Source organism: Dreissena polymorpha, chromosome 5 (genome assembly GCF_020536995.1).
Source record: "Dreissena polymorpha isolate Duluth1 chromosome 5, UMN_Dpol_1.0, whole genome shotgun sequence".
In the NCBI taxonomy this organism is placed as follows: Eukaryota; Metazoa; Mollusca; class Bivalvia; order Myida; family Dreissenidae; genus Dreissena; species Dreissena polymorpha.
In genome coordinates, this window is record NC_068359.1 from 34,438,831 (window position 1) to 34,466,229 (window position 27,399).

Consider the following 27,399-nt stretch of genomic DNA (forward strand, 5'->3'; position numbering starts at 1 on the left):
ATGTTTAAAAAGACAACAGTGGGAACAAACAATAGCTTTTGCCACATTTTCTCACAAATGAAATTGATTTTATCACATAAAAGGTTCTGTCACCCCTTCAGTTTGTTTCAGTACCAAATCTATAGTTACCTATGTGAATTGCATTAATGTTTTGTCAAGAATATTGCATGTATCAGTGGAAATGGACACCAAGTTGTTTTCCCTGTTAAAAAGATGAGCATGATGACAATGTGCCTTCCCCCCCCCCCCCCCCCCCCCCCCAGTAATGGTTCAAAGTGGTAATATGCTTAGACAGCTGCAGTATTTCATATATTGCTCATAATTTGGAAATACACTGTAACTCCAATATAGCGCGGTAAATGGGGTCCAAGCCGCGAAACAGTGTTATAACGGATCCGCTTATAAGTTTTGAGCTTATTTACTGCAGGGCGCTATAAAAAAAAAACAGGTATAGAATAGCCTATAATATAGGTCATGTATATTGCCATGCTGTGTTGACGCAAATACATGCATATAAACCGAATCGCATCGATAACAGTATACATACTGCTTTTCTTATGTGCACATTTATCCGATAATCCAATAAAATTGCCACATCACTTAAAAAATAATAATCTTGAACATTAATGACGATATATGTTTAAGAAATTCGTAAACACAACCGTACGCATATATGCCATTTTCAGAAGTGTTAAGAGTACAGTGCATTATGGTGCAGAGCTTTCATTGGACAAGCGACTTTAAATTTAGATTGAATGCAATACGATTCATGTACAAAAAAAAATTCATGTCATACGCATGCAAAAAACGTGTTTCCCGGGGACTTTCTGACACCGCGCGAAAATGAAAGTGAAACTCTGTTAACAATTACCGGTACACTGCGTTCGCATGTGAATAAATCATCTGCATTATGTAATTTCATACACGAACTGAAAGATTAAATGACATAATACTAGAATGATAATGAAATGACAGAAAAAGTTGTTTTATACAGTGGGCGGTATATTTCACAGCCGCTCATTTAATAGTCAAACTGCAAACATATCAAAGTAAGATTGTTTCAATCGTTTTGAATTACTTTAATTGTAAAACTATCCCGCTTGCACTTAACTTATGGAAATTATCGAACTGAACCGATTTGATGAAGAATATATGTAATAAACACTGACACGCAAGTTTTTCGCACCTTTATTGACATTATACAACAGATTAACACCAATTAGCTGTCGGTGTTATTTAACCTCGAGGCGATTATAATCGGTTCAACAGACGGTTGAATAAAGCAATCAACATGTGATTGCCGCCATCATTGCATTGTCTGAAAATACACGAAGTTGCATAATACGGATTTGAATCAGAAATCAAATGGAAGGTTGGAGAAAAAATGGGATCCAAGCACCCCCGCGTTATATTGGATTCAGCGTTATAACGGATCGCGTTATATTGGAGTTACAGTGTATATCAAGATTTAATTGAATATATACAAACAAAATCAATTAAATGATGAAACTTATTATCAGTAACAAATATTGTCTCTGTGGAGAAGGATATTTATAATTGCATTACTTAATCGTCTTCCCAGAAGTAATTGATGCAGATTTTTTTGTACAAAAATCAACTGGTCATTTGTGCCAATACATTTGCAATTTCAGTGTTATTTTTTAACCCTTTCCCACTTGGAAGCAAAGTGAAAATGGCTATGTGCAGCCTGCAAGTAACTCACAGTCTGTTCAGGTTTTATTCTGTTTGTTGCTCATCAGTATCTTAGGCTTGGGGATGAAGCCTTTAAAACTTGCATCTTAATTTGAATAAGAAAGGTCTTTAATATGATTTTATTACAGACTAAAAAATGAATCAAAATGCATATCTGAGGGATAAGGGGATGATTGCCTTCCCAGAAATAATTGACACAGATTGTGTGTGTGTAGAACTCTATTGACCATTTGTGTCAATGTTTTTATTAATTCATTGTCGTCTGGTAATAGCCAACATCTGCTGTGTTTGTTTAGAACCTGTTGAAGACGGCAGGGTCAGGAAAGACGATGGTGTTCCTGATAACGGACACACAGATCAAGGAGGAGTCGTTCCTGGAGGACATCGACAACCTCCTCAACACTGGTGAGGTGCCAAACCTCTTCGCAGCAGACGAGAAGTCAGAGATCATGGAGGTAGGAGACGTGAAGGGGACCTAGGAATCTTGTTGCTGACATTTTGGATTATTATACCTCACTTTTATTCACAATGCTAAACTCCCATAGGCCATCGTGACATAGAAATACTGTCAGACCCAGCGGGAATAAATTTACTGTCCAAAATATACTGTATCCTGCTGCCATAGCAATCACGTGCTACCAGCGGGAAAAAAATTATTGACAAAAAAATACTGTATCCCGCTGCCTTAGCAATCACATGCGGAATGTTTGAAACTTATACTGTCCCATTCGCGCATGCGCAGTACGCAGTTTTGCCTTTCCATTGTATTTGGATAATTAAAATATCGATTGCAGCTGAAACTGTGCTGTAAAATAGATTAATGCCATTATTTAAGCTTTGACAGGAATCATAAAAAAATTCAATTTAGTATAAACGACACGCTTACCTCAATGGCAACTTTAATTCAATGCAAATAACAATAAAATTACAACGATATACACTTCCAGTGTCTGTTCTTAAGGTGTTATGCATGACAAACACACAATCCGAAATACGTTTTGGATTCGTTCGATGCTTTAAACAAATATTTTACTGTTAAAAAAAACTCCACGTCCATATTGTTGTCCCCAAATGTTTCGTCACCGAAATGACGTCGCACGAGTACGTCATAAATTGCGTAATCAAGTGATGAAAATAAAATACGGAAAGCTGGTTCGGTAATATATTTTTTTAAGAAATAATTGAGGACTAAGAAAATTGATGGGATAAATCGATTACTGGGTCTGTGCCAAATAGAGCGAAGTTCATTTTGCTCGGCCTGAAAATCTGAACCATTAAACATATTAATGGTTGTTTATTGCTGAAATTAAATACAATTATTGAATATTAAAATTGTTCATGGTTCATATAAATTGTTCATGTTTGAATAGTTTGTTCGGTATAATAAAATAAATATTACATGTCTGACAGGGTGACAGTAAATTTGTCAACTTTCGGAAAAATACTGTCAACCTTGGCTTCGCCTCGGTTGACAGTATTTCCTCAAGTTGACAAATTTACTGTCACCCTGTCAGCCATGTAATATTTATATAATGACGCTTGGGCCCTTTCTCTTGTGAAAAATCATGTTGTGTTGACTCAAATTTGGAAATTGGTGTTGTGTTTAAAATTGAGAATAAAAGTGGTAATATGCAGTTTTATATTTACTTAGGTTCAGCTTACAGAGTTGAATAAGAAAGGAACTAAATGTTGCAATTTTTTTTATGAAACTAATTGTGAATTTAAGCCATTTTGGGAAAATTATATATTTTTTGAGATTGAGAAAGGAGCTGAATGTTTGCTTCATATTTGACTAAAAAACAATAACACTGAAGTTGCAGTTGTTTACATTCTGCTATTTTGTGTAGTACCAATAAGTACAGACACTAGCTTTAGTTACTCGTTATTTCATTATATTTTTTTCTCTTTACAGAATTGATTATTTGTTAAGTACCAGACCCATTGTTAAAGCAGATTAAACTGCTGACAGTTTATAACTGTATTAATAATCATAGTTTTATTGACAGTTAAATCAAGAAAAGTTGCTTTGAAAAAAAATATTGTATGGAATTCTTGCAATAAAATTTTACAGTTTCAGCCTAGTTTTTACAAGAGGGAACATGATAAAGCATACAACGAACTTGCCAAAGAAACCATTTGTGTGAAAATTTATGCTTAAATGAAGGCAGAAGAGAGGAAAAAATATTAGAAAACAAGAATTGAAAAGGTTTATTACAAAATTACAACATCCAAATCATGTTATAGAGTATCCGTCCTGCTATGCAAGCCCAGATGGAGGCAGAAGGAAAAGGTGGGGATGATTTCTCTCCCCTAGCCATGTTTGCGTACTTTGTGAACCGCTCAAAGGAGAATCTGCACATCATCATTGCATTCAGCCCTATTGGAGACGCATTCAGGAACAGACTGCGACAGTTCCCGTCATTGATCAATTGCTGTACTATTGACTGGTTCCAGGTGAGGTTACATTCACAGTTGTGTTTATTTGCCTTTTTGAAAATGGGAACCGGACTCTTCAGATTGGGACATTGGGAATTCGTTATTCATTTATTTTAATTTTTGCTAATACATATTTAAAAAGTGAGAATAAAATTGTTTAAATTCATTAAACTTATAGAGCTGGATAGGGAGATGAAGTAAACATTGCAATTAAAAACAAAATATTTGGAAATCTCCAAATGGGAATTTTAGGCAGTCATTTGGGAAACTATAAACCTTTTGAGATTGGAAATGGGGCAGAATTTCAGTCCAAAAGTCTCCCAAAAAATAAAAACACTGATCATATACTATTTGAGACACTTCTAAAGCCTGTTGGGTGAAAGTTAACATAAAGTGAAGTTGACTATTAGATATAGGTTTGTTTCATTGAAGAAGTCAAACCATTGTTCTCCTCACGGAAAAAAAGTGGAAAAACAACTTGTTAAGCTTGATGAATGAATATCATTTGTTTGATTGTAGTTGGTAAATGCAGTTAGTTTTAATAAGTGCCAACAATTTTAATTGTCTATTCTTTCTCATCTAATTTTAGCTATCAGATGTTTTTATTACCATTTAATTATGTCTCTCTCCAATATTGAATATGCTTCATAATTTTTATTCATAAATTTGACCATTACCTGCTCAAAAGATATCTGTAACTGAAAATTGCCATATGCAACCAGTATCAAACCAGAACAGCCTGCGAGTAAGCCACGTACTGTTCAGGTTTTATGTTGTTTGCTGCTCATCAGTATCTTAGTTTTGTAAATGAAGCCTTTGAAACTGCAATCTAGTAAGAAAGGTCTTCAAATAATTATTTTGCTTTCTATAGAACTTAAAATTGTCAAAATAAAATTTGTATATAATCTATAACGGGTCAAATTTAATGATTCCTACAGGCCTGGCCTGATGATGCATTGGAAAGAGTGGCCAACAAGTTCCTGGAGCAGCTGGACATAGAGGATGACCAGAAGGTGGAGACCGTGAAACTCTGCAAGCACTTCCACCAGGGCACCAACAAGCTGTCCGTGAACTATCTCCTTGAGCTGGGACGGCACAACTACGTGACCCCCACGTCCTACCTAGAGTTGATTAACGCCTTCAAGACCCTGCTTGGAGCGAAGCAGGAGGAAACTCTGAAGGCCAAGAGGAGATACATTGTTGGGCTGGAGAAGTTGGCCTTCGCTGCCAGTCAGGTACAGATTCCATGGTTTGGCTAGTTTGATACAATGCATGCATGATGGATCTTTAGGATGAATAGAACTTTAAAGTTATTTGTTTAATGAATCGAAATCAAGCGTAATAATTGTTAGTTTCTTTTTTTCTTTTTTTCATACAATTACTATTGAATATACAATGCTATTAAAAAAACATCAAAACAAAGATGCAATCCTGAGCACGGCATGATAAAATTGAGTTCTCTTCTCAGTTGAAAATATATAATTTCAAAGTGAAATAATTATTTACATTAATTTGAACTTATTGTGTTTAAATGAGTGTTCCTCCCCAAATAAACAACTGTGTGATATGGTTTGTGACTAATAAACGATTTCTCTGCATCAGGTCTACAGGTCGTTGCCTATATTGACCAATAAACAATGATCAATATTAAATTGTTTCTTCCATATATGTGCAGCATTCTGGTAAAAGTGTACCTAATGCATGTGCGTATAGTATCATCCCAGATTGGCCTGTGCGAACTGCTCAGGCTAATCAGGCACAGAGTTTCAGCTTTTATGGAATTTTTGTTTAAATGAAGTCTCTGTGTGGACTACACAGGCTAATCTGAGATGTCACTATAAGCACATGCATTAACCCTTTCAGTGCTGGAACCGAATTTTGAAGGCCTTTGCAAATAGTTTGGATCCAGATGAGACGCCACAGAACGTGGCGTCTCATAAGGATCCAAACTGTTTGCTATTCTGATATTATTCTTTGAAAAAAGTCAAAGGAAATGCTAATTTTATAAATTCTGCAGACGACATTTTTGCAGACGACAAATTTCCCAGCATGCAAAGGGTTAAGGCCTGTTTTCAACGAGCAAGGCTCATATATAATGCAGCGCTTGCTTCTAAGTACTCATGCTGACCTCTCACTGACCTTTTCAATCAAACCCAGGTTGCTGACATGCAAAAAGCCTCATTTTGCGAAAACTGGTCTTAAAGTGCCATATGGGTAAAGTGTCATCCCAGATAAGCCTTTTCCCCATAGGCTGGGTTTTTGTTTAGGAAAGATTTTCTTTTAAGCCAAAAAAAGAAGCCCTGTCAACCCTGATTAGCCTGTATGCATATGTATTAATCCCAGTTTTCCCAGTACGATGCTCATGTAATTCAATGCTGACCTACTTTTTCAATCGATCCCAGGTTGCAGACATGCAGAAAGAGCTGGAGGAGCTGCAGCCCCAGCTGGTGGTGTCTGCGGAGGAGAACTCTAAGATGTTGGTCGTGATCACAAAGGAATCCAAGGAGGTGGAGGAGACCAGCAAGAACGTGAAAGCCGACGAGGTGGTGGCCAATGAGCAGGCTGCGCAGGCTCAGGCACTCAAGGACGAGTGTGAGGCTGACCTTGCCGAGGCCATTCCTGCCCTTGAGGCTGCACTGGCTGCTCTCAACACTCTTAAGGTAGGAGGGGTTTCTTTTCTGTCTTGCATTTACTTTTTGTTATTTTGTATAAGAATTACTGTTAAATTTTTTATATTTTTCGGCATGTAATTTCTTGTTTTAAAAAAGAAAAGACATTTTTGTGGACAACTAAACTGGTGGGTTTCTGGGGAGGAGGGACAGAATATGTATCGGTCATTTTCCAATTTGTTTGTGTTAAATTTATGGATCAGTCAACCCACAAAATCAATGAAAATAAAAAAAATATCCCATGCATAATTAGGATTATACAGTATTTTAAATAAGCACATTTTTTCAATGAATAAATTAAAGTGTACAGAGATTGATAAATTGTGTTGAACGATGTGATCATTGCAGTTTTTTTTTTCAAATTTTCTTGTATTCTTATTGCTTTTAAAAAATGGTATAAAATTGGGTTTAAGTAAAATGTGCAAACAAATGTTTCGTGTTCTTTGAAAATTTGGCAAAATGCATGTGCGTAAAGTGTAATCCCAGATTAGCCTGTGAAGTCCGCACAGGCTAATCAGGGACGACACTTCGCTTATATGGTATTTTTCGTTTAAAGAAAGTCCCTTTTTACTGAAAATCTAGTTTAAATGGAAAGTGTCGTCCCTGATTAGCCTGTGCTGACTGCACAGGCTAATCTGGGACGACACTTTACGCACATGCATTATGCCCAGTTTTCTCAGAACAAGACACAAACGATCTGATCGCATGAACTTACATGGTACATTTTAATCTCAGCCTGCAGACATCACTATCGTGAAGTCCATGAAGAGCCCGCCCTCTGGTGTAAAGATCGTCATGGCTGCCGTGTGCGTGATGAAGAACATTCAACCGGAGAAGATCGCTGACCCAGACAAGCCCGGACAGAAGATCCTCGACTACTGGGGTCCGTCCAAGAAGCTGCTCGGTGACATGAAGTTCCTGCCCGACCTGAAGGAATACGACAAGGACAATATTGCTGTGAGTTCTTATTGAGCCACAATCTGGGAAAGTGTTGTCCCAGATAAGCCTGTGCAGTCAGCACAGGCTACTCAGGGTCGACACTTTCCCCCTGGACTGGAATCTCTTTTAGAAGAGATTCCTTTTAACAAAAAATTCAATGAAAGCGAAAAGTGTTGTCCCTGATTAGCCTGTGCAGAAAGCACCAAGGCTAATAATAGATTTTTCTGTCACACTTTTGTTACAGTTTCTCATAGCACCTTCAATTCTTTACCGATCTCTTTCATATTTGGCATGTAGGTACCTTGCATGGACCTCTACCTTTTGATGAGGTTTGAGGTCACTGGGGTCAAGGTCACCGAGGCTAATAATAGATTCACACTTTTGTTACAGTTTCTCATAGCACCTTCAATTCTTTACCGATCTCTTTCATATTTTCCACGTAGGTACCTTGCATGGACCTCTACCTTTTGATGAGGTTTGAGGTCACTGGGGTCAAGGTCACCAAAGCTAATAATAGATTTTTTTAGGTGGTTATTAACACATAGATTGACAAAGCGCATCATCGGGGAGCATCCATCAGTTTCACTGATATTCTTGTTTTCACACAATTTACCCATATATCAAGCATCCATCAGTTTTACTGATCATTATTTCTGTGTATATCTTGTTCAGTGAATATGCTAATAAAATAATGATGTTTTTATGACAACAGCATGAAATTGGTTTCTGAAATGATAGGTATGTTATATTCTTCACAATCAATAGATCACTGGAATGTCGTATTCTTTTCTCAGGGTAAATGTGCAAAAAAACAATCATGTTTTCCAGACAATCTCATTGAATCATGATTAATGAAATACAATTATGGAAATTTCTTCACAATCATTATATCACTGAAATGTATTATTTTTACTTCACAGCCGGCGATAATGCAGAAGATCCGAAAGGAGTTCATCGGAAACCCGGAATTCGACCCTGCGAAGGTGGCGAACGCCTCATCAGCCGCAGAAGGTCTCTGCAAGTGGATCATGGCCATGGAGATTTACGATCGCGTCGCAAAAGTCGTGGCCCCTAAGAAAGCGCGTCTGGCAGAGGCAGAGGCCGAGCTCAACGCTACGATGAAAACGCTGAACGCCAAGCGCGCAGAGCTGGCGGCTGTGGAGAAGAAATTGGCTGATCTGAAAGCCACTTTTAAGGAGATGACCGACAAGAAGGCGCAACTGGAATTCCAGGTGGGTTGGCTCACTTAGAGATAGAGACTTACTGGTTACGGTATGTTTTCCAGGTGGACAACTTTCTTCAGTACATTAGTTACAGGTGCTAAGAATATGGAGCCCAGAACCAGGTGAACCTTATAAGTATTCATACTTAATTTTAAGAAATCAAAATCTGACCACAATATAATATGTCTGACATGACCCCCTTTTCACAAAGCACAGCCTATATGATTTTCATTTTAAACGAATCTTGGCATGTTTTACCTGTCTACTTGTAGGTGGACCTCTGCGGGAAGAAGCTGGTGAGAGCAGAGAAGCTGATTGGTGGACTGGGTGGTGAGAAGTCTCGATGGACAAAGGCGGCAGAAATTCTTCAAAACACGTTTGACAATCTCATAGGTGATGTGTTGATTTCGGCTGGCGTTATCGCTTACCTGGGACCATTTACATCGGCCTTTAGAGACAGGGCTACACATGAATGGGTGGAAAAATGTCTGGTAGGTTGTCAGACTGGAAGTAATTGTTTAATCTGATTTTGAATCTTGTTGGCTTCATTAATTCTGAACAACATAAAGACAATGTGAAGAGCTTTCCTGGTTACATACATAAACTGAGTGTTAGTTTTGGCTAAAATTATCTGTAATTCTGGTATTTTTTGTTAAAAGAAGTCTCTTTCAAGAAAAAACCTAGTTAAGGTGGAAAGCTGTGTCGTCCCCGATTACCCTGGACTGATTGGGCAGACAATTATAGGGGCAACACTTAACGCAGAGGTCGGCGTGGTGTAATATATATGGTGTCCGCCTAGCGACCGGGAGGTCATGGGTTCGATCCCCACTGTGGAAGCGTTCTTTAGATCTCCCCCAAAGACACCAAGTACTGGTTCTAGGCCCAGGAAACGGACTCGAGAGAGTTTCAATAAGCCAGAGGCTTTCGATGCAATCGAGCTAAAATAAATAGGTTTAAACTAACACTTAACGCACATGCATTAAGCCCCGTTTTAACAAAGCATATTTTCTATACTTGTCCCAAACATACCTCGTAGCCTCGATCTGTGAAAAGGGGGTTTAATGCATGTGCGTAAAGTGTCCTCCCAGATTAGCATGTGCAGTCTGCACAGGCTACTCAGGGATGTCACTTTCCGCTTAATGATATTTTTCGTTTAAAGAGTCTCTTCTTAGCAAACATCAAGTTTAGGCAGAAAGTGCTGACACTTTACGCACTTGCATTAAGCCCCCTTTTCACAGAGCAAGGCTCATTTGTAATGCGATGTGTTGTTTATATATTTTTGCAGGCTGCAAAGATCCCATGCTCCAAGGAGTTCTCTTTGAGCAAGTGTCTGGGAGAGCCAATCAAAATCCAGGCCTGGAACATCTTTGGTCTGCCAAGGGACGCTTTCTCTATCGACAATGGTGTCATTGTTGCCAACTCTAGAAGATGGTATGATTTGTATAGTTATTGCACATTTTATTTGTTTTACATACGATTGTGTTAAAAATAGTTCTTTATAATTGTCATTCTCATCGCATGATAAAAATTATAATGATCAATTAGTATAAATCTGTTCCACTGCCATATTTGTATCACATTTTTTTGAAGGTGGACAAAAATTGCGATTTGAGCTGAAAAAAATACATATTACTCATACCTATTACACTAACACCCTCTTTGTTGGGGAGTAGTAGATATGGTCTCCTCCAAGCAACCCAGAAATCATGCGTTCAATCCACACTGTGGGAGCGTTCTTAAGATCTCCACGAGAACACCAAGCACTGGTTCTACCCCCAAAACTGCCTTGAGAGCATTTCATTAAGCCTTAGGCTTTCAATGTAATCAAGCTAAAATAAATTGGTCAATTGGTTTGTAATATTAAACTATAAATGTTCCCCCCAGGCCCCTGATGATCGACCCCCAGGGTCAGGCAAACAAGTGGGTGAAAAACATGGAGAAGGAGCGCAAGCTGGCTGTGATCAAGCTTACAGACTCTGACTACATGCGCACGCTGGAGAACTGCATCACGTTTGGCTACCCCATACTGCTGGAGAACGTGGGGGAGGAACTGGACCCCTCCCTGGAGCCCCTGCTCCTTAAACAGACCTTCAAACAAGGTAATGGGTCTTGTTAGGGGTTTGTGACCTTCAAACAAGGTATGGGGTTTTGTTTATGGGTTTGTGACCTTAAAACAACGTAAGGGGTCTTGTTAGGGGTTTGTGACCTTCAAAAGGTAAGTGGTCTTGTTCAGGGCTTGTGTGACCTTCAAACAAGGTACGAAGTCTGCTTTATGGTTTGTAGACTGCGCACTGGACCTTCTCAGAGAAAGAGGCTTATATGCAGCGGGTACAAGACTTACTTAGTTGACTGGACTTATTTAGCATTGCTAACTATTAAGAAGCATAGGTTCACATTGATTTAAAGATAGATTGGTTCAAATCTTAACCATTTGGAAGAATATTTTATTGCTAGTATAGTCTTAAGAAGGATTAAACTCTTTAATATCTGCTTGAACAACTATGAAAAGGTTTGATTATTTATAGCATTACAAGTATGTTGAAATTATCAACTCAATACAATTGTATTATTTTAAACCAGGATTTTTTTTGGGTTAATGCATCATTTGCAAACAGTAGATGATGGAAATTTTCAAACAAAAGAAATAATTTTTATTTTATGCTTTCTGGTGGTTTATAGAGAAATATCAGTGAAATAAAAGTGGTATTTCACTGTTTTAAACAGTGAAAAATAACAGTGACAAATATAGATATTTGTCACTGTTTTACTATGAAATGAAGTCATTTTTTGACGAAATGACGTCATAAATCCAGCGAAATTATCCAGTTAAACTCTTTAACAATGTAAATAAATGGTTCAAAAGCATTAAATAAAAAGAAAATTTGTTGGAATCGATAGAATATTGATTTTTATTCACTTATGATCATAAATAATACATATTTTCACTCGTGGCTGCGCCACTCATGAAAATATTATTTTATATGATCACTCGTGAAATAAAATCGATATTCCATCGAATCCAACAAATATCCTCTATGAATGTCACTCTTGGCAAGACAAGAGGGTTTTAGTAGAATAGAAAGTGCTGTGTACGGATGACTAAGTGACAGGTTGCAATTGATTTCAAAGTAACTAAAATCTTGTGCAATAAACAACTTAACTTTGACGTACTTTTATTACGCCTAAGTATTTTTATATGTAAGGCAAATTTTAATATGTGAAATATAACCGCATATAATCTAATTTGTAACACTTTTTTGTTTAATTAAGAAAGCATTGATATTAAAAAATGTCTGTAAATATAAGGTTAAGGTTATCAATGGTATGTGTTTGTGTGACCAGTATTTACAAATTATCATTGATTTAAAAAAACTTTTCTGTAAAGTATGTTGCTGTACTCTTAAAATGGTCCTCAACCAATTTTTTATGTTAAGTAGTATGGTAGAGAGGAATTTTGTGTTATTTGTATTGTGTTTTTGTCATGTTTGACATGGTTTAGCTCTTCCTTTACAGCTTGTATGTATAATTTTTTTACAATATTTTTTAAAATAAGCAGCTTAAAGTGACAATGTATGTTGATGAAAAAATAAGCTAGTAATATATGCGGTGTTTGAAAGCGAAGTTTTATTTCATTTTAAATTAAAATGAATGTTAAGAACCTTAAATAATTTGGTCACTGGTATTTAAGCCAATATGCTTGTAATAAGATGGTGCATACAAGCTTTAAAACTTGTTTTGCCAACAAATAATATTGTGTGTGTGCTATAACGATGTTTATCCTAAATATTTTGAACAGCCGGAATGGGTAGGTTACATTCCACTGACTTTGTCCTCTTAGGGGCAAAGTACTGTATACTAAACCTTGTATGTATTGAAAGTACCCATAGTTTACAAACACTAGTATATGTATTAAATTGATTAGGAATACCGTTTAGAGAAAAAATACTGGTATACTGCTAATAGAACTTTGATTTTTAACCCTATAGTAAAACTTTACAATAAAAATAAATGCGTTTAAGGTGCTTTGAAAGTATGGGTGACTTTGATAAGCACAGACAAGTTCTTTACAAAATATATCTGTGTGGTTTATATGACAAAAAAACTGTTTCAGGAATTTCCAGTAAATTTTGTATGCAAATTCTTGTGAAAAAAATGGCATCAGATGTTACCAGAACTTTCTCTTTTTGTAAAAGTATCATGGAAATGTTTTTTAAAATGCTTGTATCGTAATTAGTTGTTTACTGTATTATAAAGAGATAATCAGCCTTATTCTGGGAAAATGGGGCTTAAGTGTCATTCCAGATTATCCTGCATAGTCTGCACAGGCTAATCAGGGACAACACTTTTGGATTGTATGGGTTTTCTGGTTTAAAGAAAATCTCTTCTTTACGGAAATCCTGCTTAGGTGGAAATGTTGTCCCAGATTAGCCAGTGCAGACTGCAAGGGCTAATATGGGACAACAATTTAAGCAAAGTTTTCTCAGAGCAATGGGCATATGTATTCCATAGCCCCGTTGAACTTGTCTGTGCTGTTGCATGTTGGGATACTGGCTTGACTACCTTGTACACATTCCCCTCTCAGATGTACCAGGCAACAATCCATATTAGACTAGTAAATGTAGGGCATCAATGATTTGAGCCGCGTTCTGGGAAAATGGGGTGTAATGCATGTGTGTAAACTGTCATCCCAGATGAGCATGTGCAGTCTTTATAGGCTAATATGGGATAACACTTTCGGCTTAAAATGGATGTTTGTTAAAAAGAGACTTCTATTCAACAAAAGTTCTATAAAAGCGAAAAATGTTGCCCTTGATAAGTCTGTGCAAACTGCACATGCATTAATTCCCATTTTCCCATAGCAAAGTTCATTTAGTCTTGGTTTTACCAACTGAGTCTTATAGTCAACTTACATGACTATGTATAATGTATAACATATTGCACAATAGTTATATATATATACTTGGTAGCTTATTAGCCGGGCAAAATTGTCTGAAACTATAGAAATGCATATGTACAATAACATCTTAAAACTTTATAGATATACTGTAAATTGTAGAAAAAGGTAGTTGGATAAAACTCAAACACACCCATACATTTTGTTGACATATAGTTAAAAGTCCGTGTAATTCTTTTAGAAATGTAGAATGTAGAAATATAATAATTTATATTGCAACATTGCTTTTGTGTAGGTGTTTAATAGGAATAACACCCAAACTTCTTTACAGAAATAACTTGTAGATGTAAGAATAACAAAAACTCACCAATAAAATAATCCTTTCTTTTGTAGGTAGCCATTATGTTTATTTATAATAAAACAACTGACATAGTTGATACACCTTTTGTACTTAAATTGTAAATTAAGTGATAGACCATTAATTATCATCCATTTTAGTAAGAAAAATATAGCCATTTTCACTTTGCTTTTGAGTGGGAAAGGGTTAAACCCTGTTTTGCCAGAGCGAGTCTCCAATGTTTTTATACCAACACATGCTTATAGGGACTGCCAGTAGCGACTCCCAACATCTGCCCGTCTGCTATTGTGTATCCAGAAGCTGGCAACTTTCTTAGTTCATCTTCATCCATCTGTGTTGCAATTCAATTTATTCTCTTATCATGTGTTTTATTAATCGTAAATATCAAAAGTGCATATACAACTGTACATGTAAATGTAAAAGTGAAATCTAACTAATCAGCTTCAAATAAATTAACTGGATTTTTTATGAGGACAATCAGATGGTACTGTATGTTTGAATCACAATGGGCCATAGGTTACAAATAATGTTAGTGTGACCAAAGTCGGGTCAGTTTTTGTTTCCCGTTTTTGTAAATGAGCCGTGCTCTGTGAAAATGGTGTTTAATGCATTAGCGTAAAATGTCGTCCCAGATCAGCCTGTGCAGTCCACACAGGCTTATCAGGGACTACACTTTCGATCTAAACTGAATTTTTGCTATGTAGAGACTTTCTTTACAAGAAAAATATCATAAATGCGGAAAGTGTCATTCCTGATAAGCCTGTGCGGACTGCACAGGCTAACCTGGAAAGACACTTTGCGCACATCCATTAAACCCCTTTTTCACAGATCAGGGCCAAAATAAATGAGCATTATTAAAACCAGTTTTTTCTACTCTCTATAGAGGACCTAGGGCCAGAGGGTAAGGATGGTTAATGTTGTGGGCAAATAGTACACATTTAATGAAAATGATGCAAAGGTCTGTCCCAATGCTTCTTTATAGCTTGGGTTCACTAAAGTTGTATTTTCACTAAAGATAAATAGTAAATAGTTTGGCACCTGCTTTAAGTGTAAGTTAAAAGATGAGAGTACATTGTTGTATTTTTTAGGCAGAAAATTGTAATTGCACAAAGTTACTTAAATTTTTGTAAAGAACACTTTGAGTCCACTTAGTACCGTAAATTTGCAGCCATAAGTCGACCTAAAAACGCTGCCAAAATTGACTTTATAAGTCAACTCGACTTATGGATGAGGTACTAAATAAAAAAATAAAAAAACATATTTCTGTACCGTTTTTTTAAAGTAATAAATCTCTGAAGCGGAGGAATGATGACTGTTTACGGTAAGGCCGACTCGTCTTTTACTTATATGTCCGCCGATAACAAAATATTCATGTTTACATTGGTTTTTAATTCATTAATCTTCGTAATAAGTCCAAATAAAAACATGTAAAAATAACTTCGAAAATATTAAACATTTGTGACATACGGTAAAGTGGTGAAAATTATACATGGCAATTTGTCTATTGATACATCGCCCGCTGTCTGCTAAGAACAATAGTAAATCGACTGCTGACACTTGTACCCATTTAAAGTTAATCCGTGTAAATACAAACTGTCAACAGTTGCAGGTGTCTTCATGCCACCAATTATCGCTTCTCGGCCTTTGACTAAGATCAAAGTGTAAAGTATAGTGTTAGCATCCTTTCGATCATTTGTCTTTATTGCGTCACGCCTAAAATAGTTATCCGTTAATGATATGCACAACGGTTCTGCTACAAACTACTTCTGACCAATCAAAAATAATTACTTGATCGTTGGATACGCCTTTAACCAATCGCTATTGTTCAACTTCACATGGTATATTTTTTGATTGGATGAAGGTGTGGTTTCGTTGATTTATTCACAACTGTCCCACAATTTATGCATAATCGTTTCGTAAATAAATAGATCTTATCTGATTGAAGATTTCATTCATTGAATGATTATAATAAAACGCACTCACCCTGAATTATTAAAAAGTGTAATTGGACACATCAAATACACAATTACTTTGGATCATCTGCTTAGTATTATCAGATAAGACGTTTTTCCAGAATGCAAAAAATATTCCTCGGGTATCTCGTGATTTACGAATATGTATATAACAGTCGAATAGCGAGCGATGCGAGTGTTGGTAAATTCACGTGTTTCACGCATAATGGCGAAAGCGTTGTTGATTATTTGAGAGCAAGTTACAATTATTTTGACCATATAATGAATTTCTGCGTTCAAGATTTTACCGAATTTTCACATCAATAGCACTAACATTTGAATACAAAAATATCTGCTCATAATATAAACACTGAAAGTTATTACGTTAAATGGGATACTAATTTTGATTTGTGAAATATATATTAAGTTCGAAATAATCAATGATATGTTATTATGATTTTGAACAATAAAATATATTTTTCGTGATAATAAATCATTGAAACGTTGAATGTTTCGTTTTAAATATATTCTAATTATTAATATCCCAAAAAAATGTCAACTGCCGGTACAAAAGCCCTCAGAACCATGACTAAAACGTCACTTAAACATGTCCGAGATAAAGGAAATTTTACCCCCGACTTATGGAAGAGTCAAGGCAAAAAACCAAGTTTTTCTAGCCACATTATACCCCTCGACTTATGGCCGAGGTAGACTTATGGCCGCAAATGTACGGTAGTAGTTTTTTTTTCACATACGATAAGTGACACTAAATATTATTATTAATCATTTGTTAAATCAGTTTTTAAATAAGTCCCATTTAAAATTAATAGTTATATAATGTTCACATACAAATATTTTAACAAACAGTTAAATATTCATTTATTTGAGAATCATTTTGCATTTGAAGTTTAATGACCATGATTTGGTGTCTGTAACAGAACTGGAAAGACTTGGTAAGCCAGAAGTGTTGTTACGCACTGAACACACAAACACAAATGAGAACTTTATAAATATTCCTTGCTTAAATATGCTCAAACTTAATAATTATGGTTACCACATCATTATTATACATTAAGTACCTTACACTTAAAAAATATTTATGAACTCATTAATATTCTGTTGATGTGTTTTTTAGAGGTAAGCTTTGAAACAATGCAAGATTTATGGACATTTTTTATTTAAATAATATGCTATTAATAGTATATTTATGTTAAGTTATTCCCACATCTACTGACAGTAAGTACTTAAAACTGCATTGTAGTGTATAGTGTTGTTTATAATATAATGTCCAATCTAATGACTGGGTTAAACTATTGACTATTGAGTAATTAATGCCTTTTCATTCTCCTCAGTTCTAAACATGGGTTCATACGAAGACTAAAACATATAAAAGAGAGTTGTTCACAGGCTGCCGATATGACAATTGTTCCAACTTTTTGTCTTTGATTCAAGAAATATAAGAACATTCTACAGTGATAATTTTTCATGTGCGTTTTGCGTTATTTGCGAATTAAAATTACCAAAAGCGCATGTGACAAAAATATCTGCGTCTAAAAAAGCGCATTGATTTTTAAATAAGACAAAATCGGAAAGATATTTGTCGATACCGAATTTTTCCGCATTTAATCGGACTGCAACAGGGGATTTTTTTTTTCAAAATGCCACCAAAAATAGAATTGAAACCCTGTCAAGATCAATTAACTTAGAAGGCTGCAAATGGAGTTGCTGAATGTAATAAACATGTAGCATCATTCGAGAGCGTAAGCGAGGCAAGTACATCAAGTCATCTTCACTTTCAAATATTTTAACCAACTATAAGTTATTTGCCATTTAGGCAAAAACTTATTCAAAATAGTAGATGTACTTGCCTCACTGATGCTCTCGGTAGTTGCAATAATTTAACTCTAAGCTTTATAGCCCAACGGCTAAGAGTTGCAATGCGCTCTCTCTTGTCAATGGGTGCAAAATGTTATCAACAATGCAAGGGTAAAGGAACAGTGAAACTGCAAGAACTTATTTAAGTTTACCTATCTAAACCACAAACTTATCCAAATGGTACCATTAAAGCAAGAAATAATTGATTTTATTGACTTAGGTTTTGTTTTGTACGCTGTATCCGCCATATTGGAAAATTGACCCAATATTGGTTAGGTCGCAGTACACCAATATTGTGCACGTCGGGTTATGTGCTCCAGCCTATAAAGTCGATAACGATGTGGTATTCGATACAGAATACACTGTTTCAAATTTAAACATAAACATGTCAGCGAGAAAAGTGTGTTGAAACATCGTCGTGTTTTTATAGGGTGCATGCAAAGGATAACATCCGTAGGTTGCCATTCAGGTAAATTTAACATGTTTATGAAGTTTATTCATTATTTTCCTCAATTTGTCTCAAACGACGTCTGTTTAGTGAAGCGCAAGGATTCGCTGCGCTGAACTGCACCCATGTTTATGAAGGGGTGCATATGGACTGCCAGAGCCGCCATAGCAAAAATTATCAAAGGCTCTGGGAGTCAGTTTATATGGACTAATGCTCTCGGATGATGTTATAACAAACTCGAAACTGAGTGTTAATGATATGTGTTTTTAGTTATAACAGTTACTTTAGAAATTTAAATGTAGATCTATATGAATCATTAAAAAATCGTTGATTTTTCAAGATTTTTTTCATTAATAATTTGAAAACCAAAAAAGCTCATTGTTTTTGGAAATAGCTCATTGTTTCAGCACATGTGCACTTTAAAAACTCATTGGTTAAAAATGAAAAATTATCACTGATTCTATTTATCATATTATGCCCAATGTTAAGGATGAAACTATACACTATCTCAACATAATAATATTTTTTTTGTTCTTCAGTCCTAAACAATGGTTCATACCAAGAGTAAAACAAGTTAAAGACACTATTTCACAGATTGTCGAAATTACATCTTTCCAACTTTTTTTCTGAGAATATTGTACATTATGGAAGAAAAACAAAATTCTGTTGTTTTTATTAAATTGTTTTACAGCACATTGATGGCTTATTGACGATGCTGGAACAGCAGCGTCCAAGGTTTGATAACCAGTAAAAAAATTCTTAACAATGGCAACCTATGTAAAAGACCGAGCCAGTCCGATTGAGATAACTCGATTTTTCAGTTACTTCCCTTGGCATTCGCCACTGCGTAGGACATTGCTCGTTGATTTTCATTGATAAAATTCTCCTAGCAGAGTTGTCGTTCGTGTTGATAAAGGTAAATATTAATAGAACAGCATATCCTGAGGAAACAGATTCAATAAGTGTATCAGAACGTTAATTTCAAATTAGTAATTTTACATCCATTTTATTTTTATGGACCAATGAAACAACTATATATTTTCTCTATTTTGTTTGATAATTGTTCTCGATTTAGTAAATAAATTGCGAATAAAAACATGTAAAATTAACTTTTTACGTGATCAAAAAACTAAAGAATGCGAACGATTTCGAAACTGCAAATTGTAAACGCTGCACTGCTATGATATATATAAATAAAACAACATTTCTTTGCGTAATTGTCCGTCCCGCTAGCGCAGTGGTAAGGACGTTCGCTTTTTCACCTTTACGACACCGGTTCGATTCCCGTTCCCGGCGCAATGTTATATTTTGTATGTTTTGTGGTCACCATTCCTGACAGTTGTTTTTTTCCGGAAAATCTAATCCCCCCCCCCCCCCCCCCCAGCAGCATTTGACCATATAAAAAGTTAACAAGTATTTCAGTACAAAACAAATAGCTGGAAATTGCAGCTATCATTCAAATTCGTCCCAACTGTCGTCAATCTAATCTTATTAGGTAGGAGTGCTGGACACACTCCGGGTCCCAACATTATGCAGCCTCAGCGCGGACGTAACTCATTACCTTGGAAAAACACAAATACACACACTGGGTGCAGCCTAGGCGCGTATAGACTCAAACAAGGCAACAAACTCAAGTGCGGGCACAATCATTTAAAATTTACATATTGAATACGATATTCTAACAGAAATTACACAACCACCTAAGTGAACATACCATGTTTGATATTTCGTTCGATTGTTAGATTTCAGCATATACATGTATAAGGCCATTTCGCTATTAGTTAACTTATCAATATGTTCGTGGGCGAACTCGGATAGTCAAGTGCTCATACGATTGAGATCACATGGTCCGGCTATGTGCTCATACCTACATTCGAGAATCATCATGAATGTATTGCCACACTTAATGAACAAGAATGTGACCCGCCTCCCAGTTTCGCTCAATGGGTCAAGTTACCCACGGGTACTACTTCCCCGTACCCCTAAACTTTTTTTGTACCAAAAATGTTTCGTACGCAAAAATTTTTCGTACCAATTTATTTTTCGTACCCAAAATTTTCGTACCCAAATTTTTTATCGTACCCAAATGTTCGTATCAACATACACAATTGTGGTGATATAGATAAACTTAAATTGATGTTTTATATCCATCCTCTTCAAAAGCATCGTCACACCAGTACTGCCAGTACTTTGATATAACATGAAATACATGATGGGAGGCGGAAAACTACAACGGGCGAGGCATGGTATGGTATTGCGCAAGGCAGGGTTAGAGGGTTAGGGTTAGGGTTTGGGTTAGTGTTAAGGGTCGGGTTAGGGTTTGGGTGAGCCTAAACCCAACCCTAACCCGACCCCTAATCCTAACCCTTACCCTAGCCCTTTTTTGGGGTTATCACCCCTGACCATGCCTCGCCCGTTGTAGTTTTCCGCCTCCCATACATGATGCAATAAGGTGATAGCCTTTTAGTCCAAAATCTTGAGCCCTAATTGAGGTAACTTTTTTGTTGTTGTTGTTTAATTGGATTCTTGCCATTATACTGGGGCTGTTAATTTCAGATTTTTAAATCTATCAATTAAAGCGTTTATTGACAATCTTCGAATAATGCAAAATCTGTGAACAAGTGTCTTAAAGATATTTGAACATAACTATTTTCACTTAACAACAATACATTGTTGTGGTTGTAGTCATGCAGTTTATTGTTCTAGTATTGATGAATATACAAATGAGCTGCGCTCTGTGAAAAAAGGGTTAAATGCATGTGCGTAAAGTGTCGTCCCCTTGTAAAGTGTTGTCCCAAATTAACCTGTGCAGTCCGCAGTGGCTAATCAGGGAGGACACTTTCCGCTTTTATGATATTTTTCGTTTAAAGAAAGTCTCTTCTTAGCAAAAATCAAGGTTAGGCGGAAAGAGTCATCCCTGATTAGCCTATGCGGACTGCACAGGCTAATCTGGTACAACACTTTACACACATGCATTAAACACCCTTTTAACAGAGCACGGCTCAAATATAATTTGGTGTTTGTTAATGAATAAGTTAGTAACATATTTTGCAATGTCTCTTTCAGCTTCATTCAACTTCATATAGTTGTTGTTGTCCCTGTACATTCATATAAATGCTTAGTATGGCTCACCATTATTTTCTCTCTTTAAACTTGAAATCTCAGATGGTAAGAACACTGTTTCAAAGTTTGCTGTTAAAGAATTGAAAATTGTTATTTGTTTATTATCGTTATGTACGCTGTTAATTAATTTTTTTTATTTAAATTATTGCATTCTTAATTGACACCTATTATTTATATAATTTATGTACAGCTTGTGCATTCCAATATTCAAACAAGAGCATGGCATCATTTTCCCCATGTGCACATTTGAAAATGCATCAACACAAAAAGCTTTCTGCTTCTTTTTTTTTATAAAGAGTTCAATATGAATTCAAAAGTGAGATCTTGTAAAATAATAGCAGCCATTTGTAATCAATATCATTTGTTGCTAAGCATGTTAGACTTAACACATGATTCATACATCATTTTGGTACCAGCAATTGAGTTATTTAATGGTTCATTTGCTACGCCACTGCACCATGCATACATGACTTCCTGAAAACAACCAGCTTGTATATCCCAAAAGTTGGTGCACATTCCAGCGTATCAGAATACAGATTGTGTTTTTATGTTTGCAATATTTTTACACAAATATAACTTTGGAGAAATTGCTTTTTAAGAACATCCTATGATCCTACTGATCAAAATATAAATACATGAGTCTCAGTCTGGGAATATGTGGCTTAATGCATGTGCAAAAAGTTTTGCCCAGATTAGCCTGTGCAGTCTGCACAGGCTAATTAGGACAAGACTTGCTTTCATGGATTTTTCGTTTTAAGGAAGTCTCTTCTCAGCTGAAGACATAAAGTGTCTTCCCTGATTAGCCTGTGCAGACTGCACAGGCTAATCAGGGATAACACTGACCATGCATTAAACCCCGTTTGTGCAGAGCAAGGCTTATATGTATTTAAATTTGTGCATTAATAACACTGAAACATTTTCGAATGTCCATTTTAAGTGGTCATTAACTGCTGATGCCTTTGGAGTCAGTGTAAAATGCGTCTTGTAAATAACAAACAGGTTTCAAGCAAATAAATACAATAACAGTCATACAAACTATTGAATGGTGGTAAATTAAGATGAATTAGATATGTATACATGGACCTCAGTCTTAAAAACCAATAATGTGCTATTTTGAATGACAAAAAAAATATTGATGTTAGCTTTGGCTTTTGTATGCATGTAAAATGCACTATAGCATTTTGAGATTTCAGGCATGTTTAAAGCATGTTTAACTGTTTCACATAAACACATTTTCAAAATGGCATATATCTAGTTATAAGCTAATAAATAACCTAGTGCCCTTGTGAAAAAAAAGTAATAATATAAATAATTATTATACCCTTAAAAGATTCATATATATGCTATACACACATTTACAGCCCTAATTCCTACACTGATGTTCTGCTTTATTGAACTTAATTAACATTAACTCAGAGCTGGTTGAATATAACAAACCTCGTTCCTGTAATACTTGTCTCAATGCATGTGCATAAAGTGTTGTCCATGATTAGCCTGTGCAGTCTGCTTAGGCTAAGCAAGGGTGACACTTAACGCTTTTATAGTATTTTTTGTTCTCTTCTAAGAGAAAATCCAGTTAAGGCAGAAATGTTGTAATAGATTAGCTAGTGCCAACTGCACAGGCTTATCTGGGACAATATTTAACTCTCATGCATTAAGCCCAGTTTTCCCATTGAATGTAGCTCATATGGACACTAAGCTCAAATATCGTCTAATATTTGCCCACTGGCTTGTGCCGTTTACAGGAGGCGTGGAGATGATCCGACTGGGAGAGAACGTGATAGAGTACAGCAAGGACTTTCGCCTTTACATCACGACCAAGCTGCGTAACCCCCACTATCTGCCCGAGGTGGCCGTCAAGGTGTCCCTGCTCAACTTCATGATCACCCCGGAAGGACTCGAGGACCAGCTGCTGGGAATCGTGGTTGCCAAGGAACGGTACTGTCAACCCTTTGCCACTAAGATGCGTACTTTGACGCATTTGAAAAATTCCTTAGAAAATAAAATTTAATTAAAGACCTTTCTTACTAGATTCAAGACTTAAAGGCTTTATTTCCAACCCTTAGATACTGATGAGCAGCATGCTGTTTGCACATTATTATAAGTCATTTCCACTTCGGTTCTGAGAGGGAAAGGGTTAAAGTGTATTGTTATGTACACAGTGCAGTGTGGAAAGTATAATACTAAAAAAATCATCATTATTTATGGGGCATTGATTTTTGTTGATTTCTTATGTTGACGGATTCTCAAATGTAATACAAATACGAAAATTCCTCTTATTTACCAAAATCAGAAATCTATGATTTAATGTGTCCTCAAAATGTCATTTATTGAAAAACCATGAAGTTTCAGGCCGAAGAATATAAATGATTTAATAGTAACTAATAATGCAATTCTTATATCTACTGACAGTAAGTACTTTAAAATTAATTTTATCCCACTTTTACAGCGAATTCGGTTGATTAAAGCCCCATTAATTAAATTTCTGCTATAAACCACGGCACGAAATGACATCATTTTTTTCGACAAAATGAAGTCATAAATTAAGCAAAATTATCCAGTTAAACTCATTTTGTTTAAATAAAAAGTTTTACTGAATTAAAAGTGGGATAAATCAAATAATAGATTAGTGTTGATTATAGATCAGGTTTATCATGCTCAGCACGAAAACGAAAAAGCACTCGCCAAGGCTCGTGTTCTTTGTTTTCTAAGCCTCGCATGATAAACCTGATCTATAATCAACACTTACCTATTATTCTCTATGTAATGTACATAGTTGTTTGTGGTTAGTATGCTATGCCACATATGGGAATAATGGGCATAATGCATGCATGTCGGCACAGGCTAATAAAGGACCACATTTTCCATCGAAACTCAAATTTCACTTGCTTCTTTTAAATAAAAAATGCCATAAAAGCGTTAAGTTAGGTCACTGATTAGCCTGTGCTGACTGCCCTGGCTAATCTTGAATGACACCAATAATGCTCATGCATTTAGCCCAGATTTTACAGAAAGCGGCTCTTTATATCTGCTTATACAGTAAGGTCATGCTAACATACACAGTGCCGTGTGGTAAGTATAATATGCAACATGGAAATGTGTTGACTATTTAATAACCGCCATGATATATGAGCCGTTTTCTGAGAAAACTGGGCATAATGCATGTGCGTACAGTGTCGTCCCAGGCACGACACTTTATGTATATATTGGATTTTTTCTTAGAAGAGACTTCATTTAAACAAAAAAAGGCCATAAAAGCCGAAAGTGTCGTCACTGATAAGTCTGTGCGGACTGCATAGGCTTATCTGGGATGACACTTTACCCACATGAATTAAGCCCAGTTTTCTCAGAACGCGGCTCATATATGTCCCTGTAGCCCCGAGCTAGAGGAGGAGCGCCAGGCACTGATCATCCAGTCTGCGCAGAACAAGAAGCAGCTTAAGGAGATAGAGGACAAGATCCTCCACACGCTGTCGGCCTCCGAGGGGAACATCCTCGAGGACGAGTCAGCCATCCAGATCCTCGACTCATCCAAGATCCTCTCGGATGAGATCTCCAAGAAACAAAAGGTGGGTTGGGCAGGGGGGTGGTATAAATATGAGCGTCGCTATGGAAAAAATGGACTTAATGCATGTTTGTCAAATGTTGTCTCCGATTAGCCTGTGCAGTCTGCTTGAACTGGATGTTTGTTTGCAAGAGAATTGCTTATAAAGAAAAATTCCATAAAAGCGGAAAGTGTTGTCCTTGATTAGCCTGTGTGAGCTGCACAGGCTAATCTTGGAAGACACTTCATGCACATGCATTAAGCCCAGTTTTTCCAATAAAATGAAGGTAGATGGTTGTATGATAGTAACTGTTATAATACAACACAGGGGGGGGGGGGGGGGGGTGAGTATATAGAAGTCACTCTGTCAGTTGGCCAGTGTGTTAGTCCGTCATTTAGTCTGCATGAAATGATACAAGTTTGTGGAACATACAACTTTTGTCACGTGGTAAAATTGAAACTGGAAATATGTCATGAACATTAAACATTGATGAGCAAGTCACTTCATTTCAAGTACTGTTCACATTCCTGAGTTATTTTCCATTAAACATTACTGAGAAAGCAATCTCAGTGAGGGGGAGGGGTTATCACGGGACAAGCAAGATGGCGACGTCCATGCTGAACCAGGTATTTTTTGCCGTTTTATACACTTTATCACTATTATTAATTGTTAAAATTCTGCCTACTATCAAGTCATATCCGCAAGAAAGTTATTAGCGTTTATATTGTATTAATATTTGCTCTATATCTTGACTTTACTCGCTGTCAAATTTCTTAGCGGGAGCTGTAATTAGCTTGGCTGTTTTCTGAGAAAACCCAAGGTATTGTCATAGCTAGCTCGTCATCCACCATCCTCCATCCGCGTCGTGCTAAAACCTTAACATAGACTCTAAAATCAAAGTGCTTGCACATACAACTTCATATGTAGTGGCACCTTGAGGAGTTCTACAAGCCACATTTTTGGGTCACTAGGTCAAAGGTCAAGGTCACATCTGACAAGCTTTCATTAATTCAAAACTGCACCCACAGCCGAGCATTGGTACCCGCTATGCGATGCTCTTGTTTTGTTATCCTCTCTGCATGGACGTCACCATCTTGTTTGTCACTTGAAAACCCACTCTGAATGAAGGGTTATTAATCATGTTTGGGAAAAATCTCTAGTTAATTTAGGACATGTGGAAAGTAAAAAATGACAATTGGTTTGTGCATTATTAAAGTTTTTCACTTCAAGTATAGGAAATTGTTACAGATTATTTAAGTTTGTAGCTCTTCCATATTTCCTTGTTGATTCCTTGAAGCAGTTTTATTGTGAAACTCTTATATTTAAGTCATAATAATGATACCAAAATATTTAATTTATCTACTAATGAATTAATTTCTTTAACTATTTCATAAAGCAAGCATTAATGAAAATATTTTCTATCAGATTGCAGAGGAAACCGAGAAAAAGATCGATAGCAGTCGTATGGGTTACCGACCCATCGCCAAGCATTCGTCCATCTTGTTTTTCTCGATTGCTGACCTCCCCAACATTGACCCCATGTACCAGTACTCGTTGACCTGGTTTGTCAACCTCTACGTCATGTCAATCCACGACAGGTAGGTCACAGCCGCTATTTACATGTTATTAATGTAAAAATTGGGCAGTGCTGTGTGAAAATGGGGTATAATGCATGTGTGTAGTGTTGTCCCAGATTAGCCTGTGCAGTCCACACAGGCTAATGAGGGACGACTCATTTTCCACTTGTATGTTATTTTTCCTTAAAAGAAAGTCTCTTTTTAGCAAATATCCAGTTAATGGGAAACTGTCATCCCTGATCTGCACAGGCTATTCTGGGAGGACACTTTACGCACATGCAATAAACCCCCTTTTCACAGAACGCGGCTCAATTCTATTATTTTGTTGATATAATTTTTAAGACATCAAATTATCTTCTGTTATTTTGCTTATTTGTATTCTATGATATGTGTTTATATAGATTTACAACATTCTGATTGTAGTACCTTATATTCAATTACCAAAAATTGATATTATTTGAACTATTTTAAATAAATATTTATTAACCTTTAGCATGACTTGTAGTCCACAGGGGGCTAAATAACATATTTTTTAAGTGAAATCTTTTTACTCTAATATGAACTTAATTATACAAAAGTTTGTTTAATTTTCCTTGATAGTTAGAAATCATATTTATGAATAACAAAGTTTTTACTTAAAAAATGTA

General features: G+C 36.2%; 1 protein-coding gene across 8 annotated transcripts in view; it reads left to right on the forward strand.

Annotated features, from left to right (window-relative positions):
- The window catches only part of LOC127881593 (dynein axonemal heavy chain 12-like), a 152,681-nt gene that overhangs the window by 99,932 nt on the left and 25,350 nt on the right, over positions 1-27,399 (forward strand). For all 8 annotated transcript variants that reach the window (XM_052429580.1, XM_052429581.1, XM_052429579.1 and 5 more), the window contains 12 exons: positions 2,010-2,168; positions 3,958-4,167; positions 5,088-5,384; positions 6,552-6,809; positions 7,554-7,775; positions 8,678-8,989; positions 9,253-9,471; positions 10,266-10,411; positions 10,865-11,079; positions 23,376-23,568; positions 25,007-25,199; positions 26,601-26,773. In XM_052429580.1, the coding sequence (XP_052285540.1) occupies positions 2,010-2,168; positions 3,958-4,167; positions 5,088-5,384; positions 6,552-6,809; positions 7,554-7,775; positions 8,678-8,989; positions 9,253-9,471; positions 10,266-10,411; positions 10,865-11,079; positions 23,376-23,568; positions 25,007-25,199; positions 26,601-26,773 (2,597 nt within the window). The remainder of the gene's footprint in view (positions 1-2,009; positions 2,169-3,957; positions 4,168-5,087; positions 5,385-6,551; positions 6,810-7,553; positions 7,776-8,677; positions 8,990-9,252; positions 9,472-10,265; positions 10,412-10,864; positions 11,080-23,375; positions 23,569-25,006; positions 25,200-26,600; positions 26,774-27,399) is intronic.